Genomic DNA, 19,483 nt, shown 5'->3' with positions numbered 1-19,483 from the left:
CTGAAGACTGGTAGGCTTGATAGCTTCATTGGACCTACATCATCACACCCTTTGCTTTTCTGAATATGAAAACCTTGCAGTACTGGATGGTGAGTACGATATTCCAGGTGCAGTCCAGACCAGTGAGGGGCTGGCTCACTGCTGCCCTGCAAACCTGGGTGCGTCACAGTGCTTTGCTGCTGTAGCTTCCACCAAGGCAACTCACAAACAGTCATCCAGCATGCAGGTTACACCCTGAGTATCTGTGTATAGCCAGAGCCGTGGCCCAGCAACTCTGAGCCCAGCAGCCTGTGACCGAACATCAGAGATACTTTGGCTTCCAGTAGCCTTTGGTTGCTAATTGCAGGGTGACTCCAACACAATCCCACTCCCAAATTCCCTGTCTTCCCCCCCCCCCCCCACCACCACCACAAATGTGTGTTCTGCAGTGTCCAGCCCTCTCCTGGACAGTCCAAATATATTAGGTCCATTGCCCCTCTAAGGGGATCGATATGAATAGTCTGGTACTTGAAAAGGAGTACCCATGCAGTTCACAACACTGGATTAGTTTTGATTAAGAATAAAACAAGTTTATTTAACTACAAGGAGATAGGGTTTAAGTGAGTACAAGTATAAGGTATTAAAGTCAGAAATGACTAGAGAAATAAGTCAGATGCTTCCTAGGACTAAAACTTAACCAGCTTGACTTGGTTCAAGATAAAATTCTTACCATATGCTCCCAGCAACATGGCTGACCAAATTTCAGGTCCGGATTTCTCCCAAAATCAAATTGCCTGGTTTCTTTTGTTGTTTTAGGTGAAAGAGCAAGACATGGATAGGGAGATCTAAGTTTTCATGTTTTTTCCCCTCACTATTATAGTTAGTCACTCTTTGAAATACATTTTCTTGAGGGTTACCCCTAGATAGAGTTCCATCCCACTGTGAGGATGGAAGCAAGGAGTATGGTGGTGAAAGAAGTTCCATGCTGTTGTTTGCTAAGGTGCAGATCTATTTGTTTCTGCCCCCCTTCAATGCAAAAGAACGGCCACTTGATTACCCATCAGCTTTGATGACACCTGGTTAGAGGTGTGAGCTTGTCCTTTGTCTTTGAGAAATTGATTTACCCACTCCCCAGATTTGTCTGGAAAACACATTTGAGACCTATTTTTAGTTTATTTATAACTTTACGTACAGTGATGCTACACACATTTCATCATGATATTATTGACCAGTGAATTATTCTTTTTCAAATGATACCTTACAAGGCATATTTTGTACAAAGATGATTACAGCAGTATGAACAGTGTGAATACAGGGGTGCATTCCATCACAGTGATTCACTATACAGTGAATGTACACAGCCTTCAAAGGAAACTGGCCATCCAACCTCAAGTACTCCAATAGCTTCATTGGTGGGAGAACAGGGAAAAGATCTTCTGGGGAGGAGGAGAAATCTTCATTGCCCATCACCTTACCATCACAGTCATCACTGTTACCTCCAGTCTGGCCTGGGGTCCACAGTACCAAGACCTCTAAGTACATGATTGTTGAAACACCTTAGTCCAGATTCTCTATCAGCATGCTAGAGCTCAGAACAGTGCTGTGGGCCCTCAAAGCCTGTTGCGGATCCCTGCAGAATTATATAATACAGTTGCTTACAGACAACACTATAGCCTTGTGCTATATCAATAAACATGGAGTCATGCATTCACAGCTCTTATCTGTGGAAGCAATAAAACTGTGGCTGTGCTTCATCTAAAGCTAAACATCATTGCATTTCACCTTGTAGGGGTGGATTGAGATGGAGGTAGATTTGCTCAGCAGGCCATCTAATGATCAACAGAAGTGGTCCTTGAAATCAGTGGTGACCTTAGCATTATTTGACGAATGGGGCCATGCACTAATAAACATCTTTGTGCCCAACAAAACTACCAAATGCCAAGTTTATCACAGAAGAGTATACAGGAACAAAAGCTCCCTCTTAGATGTGATGCTGCAGGACTCAATCCAACACTATTCTATATGCCTTCTCTCCCATTTCCCTGATACCCAGGGTCATAGGGAATATCAGTTTCGATAGAGCAAACATTATATTAATAATCTCAATGTGACCTTGTTAGCACTGGTATCTTAGCCACCATAATCACTGCCTTTCTGCCCAGAGGTCCTGTCTTAACCACAAGGGAGGCTTCTGCCTAGAATCCAACCTAGAAATACTCACCTTACAATGTGGAAGATAGTCCACATTAGTCAGCTGGCTGTTTCTGGTCTTGAACAGTTCAAATCATCGTTTTGTAATCCAGTAAAGGTGCCACTCTGATGTATGATTGTAATGTCTGCTCAACACAGTTCTGTTAAGAACAAGGACTTCTCTCCCCTACATTCTCTAGGTTCCTCCCATTAGGGAGCCTCTGCTGTCATAGAACTTTAATTTTGTCCTGACAAACCCGCTAGGTCCTACTTACGAGCGTTTTGCTCAAGTTTCTCTTGTGCACTTATTAAAATTTTCCTGTTACATCTATAATGGAAGTTCAAGAACTGCACACTGTAAGTTATGCTGCCACTACCCTATACCCGCATATCCTTTGACAGTCATTTAGCGCTCTGTTTCTACAACTGGAGTGCTATAACAGGTGGGTGGGTATTAGACATTATCCAATCTGGCTATGCGATAGTTTACTTCTCTACTTCCTCCAAAAACCTCATCCCCATTCCTCTTCAGGGACCATTCTCATGAGGGGATTCTTAGGCAGGAAGTAGAGTCGCTCCTCCAATGATGAGCAATAGAGTGGAAACCTCTCCAACACCAGGGGAAAGGCTTTTACTTGATACACTTCCCAGTACCCAAAAAAAAGTGTTAGAGACCCATTCTCTAGCTCTGCAATCTCATCCGCTTTATTTGGAAGCTGAAATTTCATATAATCACACTTGCTTCCATGATCCCACCCATGTAAAAAGACATTTCCATTTACAGCTCCCTCTGTGATGGACACGTACATTCACGTGGACATTCATCCCCCCCACAATCAGTTTCTCGGTTTCATGGTGGGCCACTTCCAGTACAGAATGCTCTCATTTGGCTTTGCCACTGATCCCAAGCTCTTTACCTAGTCATCCTGGTAATAGCAACTCATTTCAGATAGAAAAGTCTGACTGTCATCCCTTATTTCACCAACTGGCTTCTCGTTGCCAGGACGTTTCAAGAGGCCTGCATATTGACCTCATTAATACTTCAGCTCCTTTTCTGTCTAGAAGCCAGTGTAAACTTTGAAAAATATATCCTCACTCTGATACAGACCATGGACTTCATGAAGTGTATTTGGACTCAGTCATAGCAAGAGCTTATCTACCAAGGGACAGGTTTCATGCCATGAACAACCTGATAGACCAGGTTATATGCAACCCTCAAGTACCACTCAGAACTTGTTTTCTTTCTGGGACATGTGGATTCATGCACTTGTTACCGCATTCGCCAGACTCTTCTTACGTTGCCTAGAGGTGTGGTTCCAAACAGTGCATTCGCTGACCAAACACACTATGAATACCATAGTGACGCTTCCTTCCAAAGTAACGTAATCTGTCATGTAATGTAATCCCATCAACTACATGTGGGCATTCCCTTACTATCCCCCCTTACTGGTAATACAGTAATTACAGATGCCTCCCTGTTGAGCTGGAGGGGCCACACAGACAGACGTAGCACAATGCACCTGGACGCCCTGAGAAACCAGGATGCACATCAGTCTTTTGGAATTTTGTGCAGTCTGATAGGCTTGCAATGCCTTTCTTCAGTTTAACCAGTTCCATCATGTCTTCATAACGTTAAACAGCATAACCAACTTTTCAACAAGGAGGGGCAAGATCCATTCTCTTGTGTATAGAAGTAGTCACCCTATGGAATTTGTGCATTATGAATTGAATCACCCTGTCCTCAGCTTACCTTCTGGGAGCTCAGAATGTGTTGGCAGATACCCCCATTAGGCATTTTGCTATTGATCATCAGTGGGAGCTGCATGATTCGGTAGTGAACCATATCTTCTCTCAATGGGGAACCCCACATGGAATCTGTTTGCCCCCCAAATGAACAGAAAATGCAACATCTACTGTTATATGGGAGCTCTAGGTCTACACTCTCAGGGCGATGCTATCCTTCTGACCTGGTCAGGAAACCTGAACTATGCCTTTCCTCCCTTACAATTCCTACCTCAAGTCCTATGGAAATTTCAGCCGGACAGGGCACAGCAGGAGTCATCCTCTTCGCCCCCACTTGGCTCAAATAAATTTGTTTCCCAAATCTCCGTTTAGTGTCACCTCACCCTTCAATCTGTATCCTGTCCTTTCCTGATCTCTTAACCCAGGAGAAATGCAGTATCAATCACCCCATCCCCGGATCACTTCATCTCATTGCTTGGTTTTTGGATGGGCGTCAGACTTAGAACATTCCTGCTCTGAAGCCTTACAAACCATCCTTAATAACAGCAGAAAGGAGTTCGCTAGAAAACATTATTCAACTGAGTGGAAGAGTTTTTCCATCTGCATGCAGCTGAAACACAAATCCCAAGTCAGCAAATATTCCCCTTACTTTGGACAATCTACATTCTGTCAAAATCACTGGCCTCTCCCTCAGTTGTATACAAGACCACCTGGCAGCAATTAGTGTGTGCCAGCCACCATCAGATAATTACTCAATTTTGACTTGCCAGCTGTGTGGGGTGGCCCTCCAGAGCTCTGATCTGTGGGGAGGGGCACCCCTTGGAGCTCCCAGCCACTGTGTGTGATGGGGAGACCCCACAACTCCAAGCTGCTGCTTGCAACGGGGGGGACCCTGGTACTTTCAGCCACTGTGGGCAGCGGGGACTCCAGATCTGCAAGCCACCATAGGCATCTGGGGGACCCCAAAGCTGCAGCAGAAGTGGGTGCTGGATCCCTCCCTTCCTGTTTTGTCGGGTTTTTTTAGTAAAAATCAAGGGCAGGTCAAAGGCTTCTGTGAATTTTTGTTTATCGACCGTAACCTGTCCTTGATTTTACCAAAAATAACCGACAGAATCTTAACCTTAGTTATTAGCCACCTTCTTCCCTGTCCTCAATGTAAATTAGAGCATCTTTCATGCTGCTCTAACTCAACCAGCAATCCATAGCTGTCCATAGCTCCACACCTTTTTCCCGCAGGAATTTCCAATGCCAGGGATTTTGGAGTGTTGCACAGATCTGCGGAGCTGATTGTTTACAACCTGGGGACTTAGTCAAGCTGGCCAGGGCACAAAGTGGATCTGGCTGTATTTTTCAGAGGGGGTCAATGTATTCATCTCCTCTTAGTTTTTTCTCTTTTCTCTCATTGGGCAAGATTCTGATATCCTTGATCACATTTAATAGAAACTTACTCAACAAGCATTCCCATTGAAGTTCACGGGAATACTCAGAGTATGGTGCTATTCAGTGCAAATAAGGGTATCAACAAGTAGTCACTATAGAATTCCTTAGATATAATTTGAACCATTATGTTCTATTTGCATAAAATGCCAAGATTTTTGAAAATCAAACTCAGTTTTGTGCTGTTCATGATGCAAAAGACAGACCTCCTATTTGGGCAGAACAGAATGGCAGTATAACCTAATTTTAAAAAAAAATCTACAAAGTAGAAGGATATCCTTGCCATCTAGACATAAACACAAATTATTTTAGTGGCAAGACTAGTACATGGGCAGAAAGAGAACATGATACTGTGAAGCAGCAATTGGGTGGCCAGTCTACATGTATACTCAACATTTCAGAATCTGTAATTGGAGTCCACTTGGGCTAAGTTGCATAAGGACTAAGTTCAAGACACACTCTCTAGTTACAGATTAGTTAGCCTAAATCTATGGAAGGTGAGGCATAATCAAGATTCCAGATTGGAGGGCACTTTGGGCAGAGAGATTTTGGTCTTTCTTTGTATATTGTCTATCTCTGAAGGAAATCACTACCCTGGAAGCTCCTCTAGTTAGCTGTTCCCACTAATTTGTTTCCTTTTCCTGTATGTGGAATGAATAACTTCCTGAGTGCAAGTTTAGAACCCACGCACCCAATTTTCAGAAGTGTTGAGCCAACTCACAGCACTCTCCAACTTAAAGTAGCATTGCACTCAGCACTTCCATTGTGTTCAAAGGGTCTGATTTTTGTGAGAGAGACAGCACTCTTAGGTTTAAAACATGAGCTCAGACACTTGTGTTCCACAGATAGAGAAATGGAGAAACTGAAATGGAGCACAATAGTCTCCTGTCCTCTGACAGAGGAGGAACAACACGCTTCTTCCCACCTTAGGAGAGGAGCAGCTGGGGAGACAGGGAGCCTAGCATCTGGGGAAACTAGCGTAGGGAAGAAATTGGGGACTCACTCAGGAGCAGAGCAGAAGGAGGTTGAGAGGCCACACTCTGTTCCTACGCCCGGAACAAGGGGATCATTCCACATACAAAGTCTAGCAAGGGGGAAGAAGGGTTCTCATTTCCCACCCACCCGCAGAGCAACAACATCAATGGGGAGAAGAGCCCCAGAGCTTTTTACCCTCCCTGAGGGCCAATATACGGGGAAGAGGCTGTAAGGGGCTTCACCTGAGGACCAGCAGCTGGGTTGAAGGAGAATCTGGAGTCCCCTCAGACAGAGGCAGTAGGATAAGAAAGGGGGAAGCCCTTTGACTAATGGTACAGTAACTCCTCACTTAAAGTCGTCCCAGTTAACATTGTGACATTGCTGATCAATTAGAGAACATGCTCTTTTAAAGTTGCACAATGCTCCCTCATAACGTTGTTTGGCAGCCGCCTGCTTTGTCCACTGCTTGCAGAAAGAGCAGCCCATCGGAGCTAGCTGGGGGGGGGGGGGGGGGGGCTTGGAACCAGGGTGGACCAGCAGCCCCCCTATCAGCTCCCCGCTCCCCTAAGTTCCCTGTGCAGCAGCACTCCAGCAGGCTATCAGTTGTCCGGCAGTTCAGCTGTCCCTCCCCCCACTGCCATGTGCTGCTCCTACCTCTGCCTTGGAGCTGCTCCCAGGAGCCTCCTGCTTGCTGTGTAGTGGGAGGAGGAGAGGGGGGCTAATGTCAGGGTGTACTCCTGCCCCCCGCTTACCCCATCTCCATAGAGCGGCGGGGGACGCCAACAGAGCTCAGGACAGAGGATGCTCGCTGGCAGCAGCTGCTGTCTCGGCTTGCTGATCTACTTAAAAAGGCAATGTACTTAGAGTGGGGTCAGCATACATAAAGGGGCAATGCACGTGTCTGTCTCTCTCTGCCATGCTGTTTCCCCTCCCTCCATTCGTGCCACTTTGTAGAGCGTGAGGCTACATTAACAAGAATGTGTTAACCCTTGAGGACTCAGCTGAGTGCTAGTTCATCATTTAGCAGTAAGAGATTCCCTGGGAAATATCTCACCCTCTGACTTCACCACCTCAACCAAGCTTCACAATCATCGTTGCTGAGTACAGTATTAAATTGGTTGTTTAAAACTTATACTGTGTATATATATATTTTTCTGTGTACATGAATTTTTTTTCACTAGACAAAAGACATATATATAGTCTGTTATCTGGTGAAATTTTTTTCCTGGAACCTAACCCCCCCGATTTTCATTAATTCTTATGGGGAAATTGGATTCTCTTAACATCATTTCACTTAAAATCACATTTTTCAGGAACATAACTACAACGTTAAGTGAGGAGTTACTGTACCTCTAAGTTGCATACATGAGTGAGTTCATGTATGCTGTATACATGAGCACATCTTAGAGGGAACATAGCTTTAAGGTATGCATGTATCTACAGTTGGTTTATCTAGTAGTATGTTTCCAAGGTCCTTTTCTTTTAGCTACACACTAAAGAAAACAGTTATCTTCTGGTAAGCATGATTCTGCTGAGTGTAAAAGCCTAGCAGCCACCTACATTTAATAAATTCTGTTAATCAGAGAAATAGTTCGCAGCCTTTTTTCTACTGTGATTCCATGTTACAACAAAAAAGGGTCAGGACCCTCCTCCCTTATAGTCATAAAGCAAGGAAGGTGATTATAACTCCATGAAACCTGTTTGTGACCCTAAGGATGAGCACCCCTGAACTAGAGCACAGTATTTTTGTCTCTCACAATCTTCAGTAGTTTGTGGGCATTCTGTTGATACAACTATTCGGCTTTTCTTTTCTGAAATTGTACCTTTGGCTTTAAATTCTTCTCTTATTTTTGAAGGGTATTATACAGCTTGAGAAAGAATTGGCCAATCTAGGAGGAGCATGTGCCGCAGCTTTGATGAAAAAAGATCTGGCACTTCCCATTGGTAAGTCTCTCTTAAGAAACATAATTTTTTCCTTGGTAATTGATTTATATTATATGTTGTGAATTACTAATATTCTAGGAGTTTTAAGTTTGCTTCCAGTTGGAGATAAAATTTCTGTTTTCACTTTAAGACTAAAAATTAATCAACACAGATAAATAATGCTGTTTTGCCACCCACTCTACTCCCTTCTTATGTATAGGGAGGAGGGAAATCTAGTATTTAAATCTGAACCAGCTCACCCCATCTACAGGTAGAGTGTCAGTGTATGAACTATGTTCTCCAGTTTCTTAATGGTACTTCACAAATGTTCAAGTATCTTACTATTTGTTTTTCTTATCACTGTTTGTTCTTAGCACACTCCACATCAATCATTAAGGAACAGTAGCTGTGGTGCTGATTTGTAAAATGTGCAATTATTTGTTTAAAATTAAGTGGTCATGAATATCTGTAGATCTTGGAGCCTAAAATAATAATTCTCCAAATTTTAAAATTATCAAAAGTATTACATTACTTCATAAGCAGACACAGTAGACACAAGTTTTCAATAATACAAACACAATTTCAAATGTACCACAAGTGACAAAAATGAGATTCAGCAAAAGTGACTGGAGCAGAATATTGTGACTGAAGTAGAACTAGAAAGAGAGAGATCCTAATTCTGACCTCTCTCTAGTTTTATCCTTGTGCAGCTCCATTGTCTTTAATGGAGTTATTCTTGTTTACAGAAGGCTCACAGTTTCTTATAAGGTGTCTGCATAACTATTTAAATTCATTGCTAGGTTCAGATTAGTGATTAGCTTGTTAGGTTAAATGCAATCAAAGCCATTAAGTATTTGCATATTGCAAATGAGAGTGCTTAATAGAAAGGGCATGTTAATGAGCAAGGGGACATTGATCAGTGTGCAGTTGCAAGCACAAAAACATAATAGATTTTTTTTAAATCGGGTATTTTCTTGTGCACTTGAGCATGCAGATCTTACTTTCAATCACAATAGGCACTTCTCGTAAATATTCATTTTGCTCTCAAGAGTATGTTAGGCAATTCTGTAATATTGATTAGAATCCCTCTTTCCTCCACCCTTGATTAGAGGTAGTTAAAACTTACTTCCATTGATGGCACCTGCTTATCAACTGCTCCCTTTATTCTTCCATACAAGAGAAAAAAACAGAAACTAAAATGCTCCCAACTTCAATTTCCTGGCTTTTGTAACAGTGAATTATCTCCAAAGACAGTTTTTGACTACAATGCAATTCCCTCCTTGCTAAAGGGGATAGTTGTTAGACTTTGTATAGTCTTATTTTAATACTTTATATAGTATACCACAGTGCTGTGACCTTCTCTGTTCACTACTGGGTAGTAGTTTGTTCAAGACCGAGGAGCACGGCCTAAGGGAAAACAGTGTTTCAGCCCTTCCTGGAGCACTCCTCTTCCAGCAGGCTTTAGGCTCACCTCATGTTCTTGAGGACTTCAGAATCCCATAATAAAGGCAAAAGTTTGAGACAAGGCAAGAAAAGGGAGTGGCTAGTTCTTCCTACTCACTTCCTCAGCATCTCCCACTATTCTGATATGCATGGGCTGTTCCCCTCCTGTCTACAGTTTCTAGAGGCAGTTCAAAGCTGTATCACAGTCCGTGCTAGCCAACCCCCTTCTTCTCTTCAGAGATCTTCTGCCTCTGACCGCCTTTAATTTTATTCATTTGTGGGGGGCAGTAGTGAGCAGCCTTTAGTTCTCCTCCTTCTCCTGGATTGGGTATTGAGCAGTGAAGTAGTCTCAGCCAGCATTCTGGTGCTTCCCAGCCATGCTTCTCTGCCCCCGTTCATGCATAGCAGAGCTGTTGCACAAACACCAAACTAAATTCAAGCAGTGCTCTGATGTGAAACAACTTTACAGGCTCTTAGGAGAGTAAATTATGTTCTGAGCCAGTGAGCCCTGGCCCTACTAATGTCAGGGCTCTAAGTAGGACAGGCATGTTGTGTCATCCTACCCCAAGAAGCCACAACTCTAGTACAGAAAAGCCCAATCTGAAGATGCAGAGCAGAATGGGGAGAGACTCTAAAGTAAGAGGAGGGGTAAGTCCTGGGGAAGAACAGGACTGGGGGAAAAAAAACTCTTAAGGGGCTCCAGCTCCCCCGAAGACCTCAAATGGTTCCTAAATTCCCTGGAAAGAGAATCTGGGCTTATATTCAGCTCCCCTTCTTCCCAACTCAAATCAAGGAACTCCACCTCAGCTGCACAGGGCGTGGGGCAGGACACTGAGTGAGACGTATTCAGAGGGCTCAAGGCACTGCATAAAGCAAACCACAAAGGCCATGCCCTGTCCACAGCTGGGTGGCAATACTTGCAAAGCTAAAGTCTTTAAAAAATAAAATAAAAAAGGTGGAGTGAGGGGGACTAAAGAAAAGATATGAATGACCTAAGAGGTATTCATCCTCTTACTCAGACATCACCTCCTCTACTGCGGAAAGGGAGCTGTCATTCAGGCCCTGATCAGGATGTGAAGAAAATGCAACAAGGGTTGTTTTTGTTTTTGTTTTTGTTTTTCCTCCTGCTATGTTTGAAATTGTGCAAAAAGGTTGCATCCATATTCCATGTCCAACTTGAGCAGGTGCTAGAGGACAAGCTTTTTAAATCCCCGCCTGGGACAGCAGTCCTGATTCGCCCATCCTTGTAGGATGTGATCAGAGAGTTATAGGAAATCCCTATAAAGGTAGATGCATACGCAGGCATGCGTTTAGACATCACAAGCTGCAAGAGCCAAAAAGTGCTGTGACGGATATACCAAAGATAAGTGCTGCAATAGCATTTCTAGCAAAAGATACGATAAACCTGCTTGAATGGGATGTCTTTCCCAAAGAGCCAACTGACAGAAAGGTGAAAGCTCAGCAGCTAGATGTCACATATGGCTTCACCCCTAGAAGGCTGATGCTCATTCCAAATAGATTATCTGCTCATCTAAATTCACAGGCTCTCTCTTCTGTGGGGAACGAAACTAGACAAAATAATGGCAGAAAGTGCTGCCAAACTGAAATGGACCCTCTCCGCCGTGCTCTAAGGACAGACGAAAAACCCTGCTTTTGTCTATCCTTCTCACAAAAGTACCAGAGGAAAGACGACAGTTATATGAGGAGAAAACCCTGGAAATGAGGTCTGGGTGGAAAATCCAGAGATGGAACCACCACCTCTGAGTCCACTGTGACAACAAATAAATGTGCCTCTACTGAGACCTGAATCTAGGAAGCAGAATTTTCCATTTCTCCAGAAGAATGGTCTTGATCAATGACAGACAAGGGGGTGAAAGAGGTAGAGAGTCACAGATACTCCCTCAAACTAAAGGCCCCACTCCATTCCACCCTCTACCTTGAAGTGACTCCATCAAATATGAGCTGGTGTTAAATGAAATTTCACATCTCCTGCATATAAGAGCAATAAAAAGAGTTCCTACAAAAGAAAGATTGAGACCATACTCCATTTTCTTCCTTGTCCAGAAGCGTGCATGAGTGGGAGGGGAGGGGAAGTTAGACCCATTCTGGATCTCGGGTGAGTCAACAAATGGATGAAGAAAATAAGATTCCCGATGGAGACTGTAGCTTCAGTGGGAGCATCCGTGTCCCAAGGGGACTTCCTTGCTTATATGGAGCTAGCAGATGCATATCTCCACATTCCCATATGACCATTCCACCACGGATTGCCAAGACTTACTTACAGCATGGCTCACCACCAGTATCAAGCACTTCCTTTCATCCTTTTTTCAGGCCCAAGGCTCTTTACCAAGATGCTGGTGGTAATAATAGACTCAGATCTCAGTGCACTCACCTTTATCCATTCTTAGATGACTTCTTGGTCAGAGCTTTGACCAAAACATCAGCAAGGAGTGCCACAATCCAAACACTGGATTTGCTTCAAGCACATGGATTTATGATAAACACTAAGAAGAGCTCCTTGATTCCCTCCACGAAAGTAGTTCACCTGGGAGTGGAAATATACTTCCATGGCAAAGATCTAGCCATCACTGTACAGATTCCACAGGATCCAGAATCTGACTGATATCCGTGTTTGTAAAGTGTGCAATTCTGACCATAGTTCAGTGTCTACAGCTACTAGTCCTTCTGGTTTCATAAATAGGAATTATTCATGGGCAGGGTCCAATATCAGGTGCCTCCAATCCTTTCTCTTGGAAGTATGGAACCCTTGGAGGATCAGGTATCGGTGCTGGAGTTCAGGTGCTGAACTCTCTCAGATTGTCCTCGGAGGGTCTTCCCGTATGCCTTCCAGATCCATAGGAACTCACAACTGATGCCAACCTGATAGGATTTGGAGCACAGGACAGTGCAAGGCACCTGGAACCCTGGGGAAAGGAACCAGAACACCAGCCTGTTGGAGCTCTCCACGGAGGTTCCAGAACTACCTACAGGGCAAGCATGTTCTGGTCCAGCTGGACTATGTGACCACTGTGGCTTACATCAACCATCAAGGAGCATTACTGGAGAGAAGAAGTGAATGGAGATAATGAAATGGGTAGAGAATACTCTACCTTCCATAAGAACAATACACATATAAAAGAAGAGCTGAAACAAAAGGCAGACTCATTCAGCAGATGCAGTCAATGATTAAGAATGCTGCCTAGACTGTGAAGTCGTCTTTCTGATTCTGCAGAAGATTGATCTAGCATCGACCTATTTGCCAGTTGCAAGAACAGAAAGCAGCTGAAGTACTTCCTGGGGGAAGCAGACTCCAAATCTGGGGATTGAGGCTCTTTTGCACAGATTCCCATAAGGCCTGCTATATGCATTCTTGCCCTTTTTCTACTTCTAGGAAATGTGATCCAGAAGACAAGGGGAGAAAAAGCAAAAGTGATAGTGGTAGCTCTGCACTGGCCAAGGAGCCCATGGTTTCCTGGTCTGATAGAACTGCAACTGGAGTCACCACTGCAGCAACCAGTGAGATCAAGCATCCTTTTATCAAGGCCCACTCCTCTATCCAGAGCCTGACTGTCTACATCTGGTCACCTGTCTATTGAGAGGGATATATTAGTCATGCAAGGACTGTGCTCCAAGGTGATTGGACCACTACTTTCCTCCAGGAGAACTTCAGTACTAAAGGCCTACTTCATTATTTGAACTATGTTTTGCTTGTGGTATCAAGAACACAAAAATCCCAAGGATCCTCATGGGTCTAGCAAGGACACTCACTCTCACACTTCAGGCTCTTGCCTTTCTTGGGTGGAGACCTGCATCTCTCTCCTTCTTGGCAGGGTTATTTCCAGCTGACCAGTTCCCTGCTTTCACTGTGTTATTCCCAGCAAAAGTCAGTCTGCCTAAGCAGTCCTGTTTACATTCTTTTCAGAAACTAATAACAATGTAATTGCCAACAGTTATAAGTAACAACACAGATTTTTTTCTAAGAAAGCATATTTTATTCTTAAGGTGAAAGCACTACAGAGACAACATTTTAAAAACAAAAAAGAACCTACCTACATGCAGGCTAATAAGCTTACTGAAGATTACCCCTTACAACATGGGCTCTGGCAGGAGCAGCCACTCGAAACCACACCCCAGAGGTTTTTCTTTGGTTTCAAGTTCCTCATTCTCTTTGCTCAGAATCAGAATCCAGTCTTATGGGGCCCCAGTAGGCCGAAGTCCTTTCCCCAGCGATTGTGGCCTTTTGTGGACTAGAGGTCCTGTCTATTTTCTGAATCAGAACAAAAGCTCTGACTCAGTTTAACTCGTGTATTTATCCCAACTTCCTTTCTCTGTCTTCTTTTCTCTAGAGAATCCAGTTTGAGCCTATGAAGAGACTGTGACTAGGTAATTAGCAAAATAATGTGTCCCTTCCCTAGGGTGAAGGTTCAAAGAGCTTATAACTGGAGGAATTACATTAGCATACCCCTCCTCTTAGAGGGGTTACATACAGTTTCACAATAACACAAACAATTGCATTTTTAACAGAATGGACCTCAAAGATATTAGACTTGGATAAACCTTACTGAATTATTATATATTTGTTACACCTGGTTACCCTGAACTTTCTTCAGTAAAGCATTGACAAGAGACTTCAGCCCAGCCTCATAGTGTGCCAGGTGTCAGCTAAAAGTAGTGTCCTATTCACAGGATCCTCTTGTTCCTTGACAGAACACTGTCAGGAATACATATTTCTTAGAACAGCCAGACTAGCTAAAGCTGCAGTTGACCAATCTTTCCTAAATGGGACCTACCATTGGTGTTAAAAGTCCTAACTACGCAATCTTTTGAGCCACTGATATCGGTATCTCTATTCTACCGATCCATCGAAACCTGCTTTCTGGTCAGCATCACATCTACTACATGTTTCTGAATTGGCAGCTTTGTCCATGCATGTGTTTCATTATGGCAAGGTGGTGCTAAGAGTCCCAACGCTGTTGCTGCCTAAGATGAATTCATCTTTCGATGCTTGCTAGGAGAGAGTCTTTTCTTCATTCTATCCAAAGCCGTATCACCTGACAGGAAAGCTGTGGAACAGTTTAGATGTTTGAAGAGCTCTAAAGATACCTGTCAAGTGTACTTAATAGACAAAAAGATCAGGCTCCTTCTTTCCCTCCTTTTATCTGAAGTACCAAGGGCTTAAGCTATTCAAGCTATCATTACTAGATGGGTCAAGTTATGCAATGTAAAAGCATATAAGGCATCAGGCATGTGTGTTCCAGATTGCATCTGGGCACACTCCACAATGATCTATGGTGACTTTTCAAGCAGAAAGAGCTTGTGCTTCCACTCCTAAGATCTGCAGGACAGCAATGTGTGCATTGGTTAATACCTTTTTTTAGATACTATAAAGTGGATTTTGTGTCCTCTACAGAGGTCTCCTTTGGCAGGAAAGTGCTGCAGGGGATGGCCCAGTAATAGCTCTGGCATTTTAGACAATTAACTCTGGGAGGTCTTCCTTATCTCTTCTGTTTTTCTTATCCCTCTCTACTTATGTTCACTGCTCGCTGCTTCCCATGCATATCAGAATTGTGGGAGATGCTCAGCCTCAGAATGCCAAATTTCTTACCGGATAATTTCCTGTCTGCTAGGAGTATCTCCCAGAATTCTGCATTCCCTTGATGGCTTCCTGGTGAAGGGGACATAATTTAATTTTGTTAGTAATGCCTGTAGGACATAGTCTATTTTTTATAGGTTGGCACTGAAATTATCCTTACTAGTCATACTCTGCCAGTTTTTACACAGCTTTGGAATGAATTATCTGGCAGAAGGCTGGAGAGGGGGGCATGGCTAGTGTGGGCTCTGCTACAGCTTTGAACTGCCCTCACAAACTATAGATAGGAAGGGAATAGCTCATACGTGTCAGAATTGTGGGAGAAGCTGCTATCAAAAAGGAAATTATCAGGTAAGAAATGTACCATTCTTATAGAAAACCTTTTGCCTGAAGCAAGCAGGTAGGTAACTGCCTGTGAGAATGACGGCAGCTTCAGCAAAAACAACTGGATGTGAACTTCAAAACCAGAAGTCATAATTAACTGTCTTGACTTAGAGAGTCCCAAATTTAAATAAGTACTTCCATAATAATGTAATTAAAACATCTAGATGTTCACCTGTCATCTGTACTGATGCTCCCACCTGTCCTAAGTTGGTACTACTGATTAGGTTAGAAAGACAACAAATAGGTATGACTGCTTGCAGTCTAGCTCTGCAGTTCCACTTGATTCTGTTGAGAGGCCAAGACTGACTAATCTATAAAAAGAGCAAAACAGTAGCCTAAGAAAAAGGCTCACTCAAAAAGGAGCAAGCAAGCACCTTAACCCTGTCCCCAAATAATTTGAGACCATTTTAAAGGTGATCAAGGCTCTTGGCCTTGAAACTGAGAGAGATGATATGTAGCTACTTGCAGGCTATAGTTTACTCAGAGTTTAAAGAAGAAAATGGGAAACCTACTAAATACTATGGTAGCAAATAAGGGGGAATAACATTTTGAAATGCCTCATTAGATGCAGCAATGAAAGTCCACAAAAAGTATAACATAATCATGCAGGAGAGGAGAATTCTTGTTTAGGAAAACCAGACAAGAAGATAGACGTGACCTTGAGACAGAACTACAGGTTGTCATTGGCATCTCTTCATGTCACCTTAACATGAGCATGATTTGTCAGGGTGGTTGTTACTTGGTTTATGGAGTTCAGGGAAGTTACTTCCCACAAATACAGGTTCCTGTCTCTCAACTAGCTGTAGCATTTATCACAGACAAGTCCATGGACTTGTTCAAATATTCCTTTAGTTCCATAGCTAACAAAGTGATGTGAAGGTACCTATATCTACAAATCTGGATAACTGACACCCTACATAAACTTTTAGCTTCAGCCAAGTTCACAGAAGATAATCAATTTCAGGAGAATCAGCAGCAGTCTAGTCACTCAGAAAGACCAAGGCTGTCAAACTCAGATCCTAAAGCAGAAGATATATTCAGAAAGGCAAAATAAAAATACAAGCCTTATACCTCTCTAATTGCAGACCACAAAATAAATGGCTTGTAAATCTGAGTACAAGTTCTCCTATTTGGTGGCTGCCTCTCACGGTTTTAAGGAGGATGTAATTGGATTATTACATTTCCAAAAGTTGTTTTTGGAGTGTTTCTTGAACCACTAATATCATTCCTTCAGTCCACAACAGCAGGATATCCCCAGAAATGTGAAGACACTCTTCCTCCTAAACATCTTTATTGAAGTTAAGAGCCATCCAGCCTGTTCACTCTTCTTAACTTTCTTTGGAATGTCCTCTTCTCTGTTTGGTCACAAAGAATTAAGCAATTTAATGAGTAATGGATCTTAAGGCACTCAACAAGTAGTTGAACTCTCAGATTACCAGTCAAAGTTCTCCTTTCACTGTTCTGCCTCTGGGAGGGACTTCACCTGTTCAATTGACTTGGAGTAGATGATTGTTCATGTTCCATTCAAATTAGGATACAGAAAATACCTCTGATTCAGTTATAGCCTGAGCCATCACCACTGAAAGGTCCAGCCTTGTGTTGTGTAAACACCTAAGAATATTTACTGATCTACGTGATTGTGTTGAAAACTCCCTTTAGAAGAACCCGGGGATTCACAAAAGTAATAGTTTAGATGATGTAATCGGAATGCATTAGAATGGGTGATCCAGAATGCAAGCTAGTTGCTGCCTGAACCAAAACAGTTTTGTGATCAACATTAAGAAGAGCAGTATAAGCACTCCTTTTAGGAGTGTACAGTGACACAAACATCAATTTTTCTGAATTGAGAGATTTGATAAATTCTCAGATTAACCAAATCAAATTCTACAGAAGCTAATTCCATCCGATCCTGGCTATTAATTTAAAGGAATTGTGATCCCATGAATAGAACTATGTTTCTAGGTAAAGTTTCACCTAAGGATCGTGGTTCATTCTTGATGATTGGGATCCAGTCCTGGATCATCTGAGTTCATGGGTTTTTTTTCTTTACACTGTTGGTCATCAGATCAACTGAATATGAAAGAAATTCCATTCCATTCACTTCTGGTCACTAAAGATGGTGTAGCTAAAGACAGTCCACAAGTCAAGGGGAAAATAGTGTGAACAATATGACCTTCCACTGGATGATTCACTACTAGAGCTCAGCATGGACCTGTTTGTGTCAGTCCCAAACAGGAAGGCAAATTAATGCTGGTCTGGAAGGAGAGACAGTGGAACTCTGGCAATGGATGATGCAGTGAGGTGTATGTGACCCCAGCTACTTTTGTATGTGTGTTCACATTTGCTCCAAGGAAAATTTTGACTAACAATTGTCTGCTTCTTGTTTCTTCTTGGAGTGATTGCTCATGTGTATTCCAGAATAGGTGTGCGTGCTCGCCACGTGCACCAGTGCCAGAAGTCTTTCCCCTAGCAGTACCCGTAGGTGGGGAGCGCCTGACCCCTGGAGTGGCGACTGCCTGGCACGGTATAAGGGGAGCTACGCACTCCCCCCACCCTCAGTTCCTTCTTGCCGCCAGTGAAGGTGCGTCGGAATTACTCTGCTCCAGCTTTGCTGTAGCTTGTCCCCAGAACTGTTTGTTCGTTCAGTGTGAGTATCTGTAGTTAGTTAGCTGTTTAGTTAGTCAGTGAGCCCGGGACGGGGCATGCCTCGTGCCCCGGGGTTTAAGTCATGCGGCTCTTGCAGGCGTTCTATGCTAAGACGTGACCCGCACATAGACTGTTTGTGCTGTTTGGGAGAAACCCATATCAGCGAAAGGTGCAAGATTTGCAAGTCATTTAAGCCTCGGACCAAAAGAGAAAGGGACATTAGGCTGTGGGCCATCCTGATGTAGTTGATGCTGACCCCGACTCCGGCATGCCACTCCGAACCAGTACCCTGCACCGCGGCGTCGGTACGCAGCGACCCTCCGGTGCCATCAATCAGTCAGCGCCACTCTCCGAATACCGGGCACGCCAAGAGGGCCAGAAAGACTCCCTCTTTGCAGCAGCACTGAGGGAAGTCTGAGACAGAGGCTAGGCCCATATTGGGCAGTCCTCGATCCCCACTGGGCCCCAGGCCTTCGACTCTCATTCAGCAGAGTAGCCCAGCCCCTTCGGAACAGGCCTCTCTGGATGTCCGGATGCCATCCACGCCTGAAGCCCTCCAGGCGGCCCAAGACATTATGTCCATGCCGGTGCCCAGAGTGCCACCGATGTCAACCCCATGCTCCAGAGGCAAGCCACCACTGGGATCTCCACAGTCACCTCCGGCCCGGTACCGGTCTCGGTTGAGGGAACATTCCCAATGCCATTCACCACCCAGCGACCGTTTGGGGCAGAGTCCATGTGGATCGCCCTCGACACCGACAAGACTGTCTGGCTGGGTTCCGTCTGGCCAGGACTCTTGGCACCACTTGTCCACAAGGAGTGAATATCGACAGGAACACGGCAGGCGTCGCCAATGATCCTCGTCTCGGAGGAGGTACTGCAGTTGGTTACGGCACAGTCGACACCTTTCCCGCTCAGACTCCCGCTCCAAGTCTCAGCCAAGACATTGCAGCCCCGGGCATCGATCACCGGTGTCTCACTGTCATGGGTCTGCCCATCGAGGCCGTTCGCGGAGCAGCTGTTACCATCAATACCAATCCTCCACATTGAGATCGCGGTCCTGGGGCCGTCGTAGATCCCAGCACCGCCACTTCTCCCGGTCCAGAAACAGTAGCAGATCTTATGCCAGCTCAGCCTCCATTCGTAGCTGTCATTTGATGGGCCAGCCAACCC

The 19,483-nt window shown here is 44.0% G+C and overlaps 1 protein-coding gene across 14 annotated transcripts in view; it reads left to right on the top strand.

Moving 5' to 3' along the window:
* The window catches only part of MYCBP2 (MYC binding protein 2), a 414,963-nt gene that overhangs the window by 234,533 nt on the left and 160,947 nt on the right, over positions 1-19,483 (top strand). For all 14 annotated transcript variants that reach the window (XM_073347171.2, XM_073347218.2, XM_073347180.2 and 11 more), the window contains one exon: positions 8,181-8,268. In XM_073347171.2, coding sequence (XP_073203272.1) covers positions 8,181-8,268 — 88 coding nt within the window. The remainder of the gene's footprint in view (positions 1-8,180; positions 8,269-19,483) is intronic.

This window comes from Lepidochelys kempii, chromosome 1 (genome assembly GCF_965140285.1).
Source record: "Lepidochelys kempii isolate rLepKem1 chromosome 1, rLepKem1.hap1, whole genome shotgun sequence".
In the NCBI taxonomy this organism is placed as follows: domain Eukaryota; kingdom Metazoa; phylum Chordata; order Testudines; family Cheloniidae; genus Lepidochelys; species Lepidochelys kempii.
The sequence above is the reverse complement of the archived record's forward strand: the minus strand, read 5'-3'. Positions and strand labels throughout refer to the sequence as shown.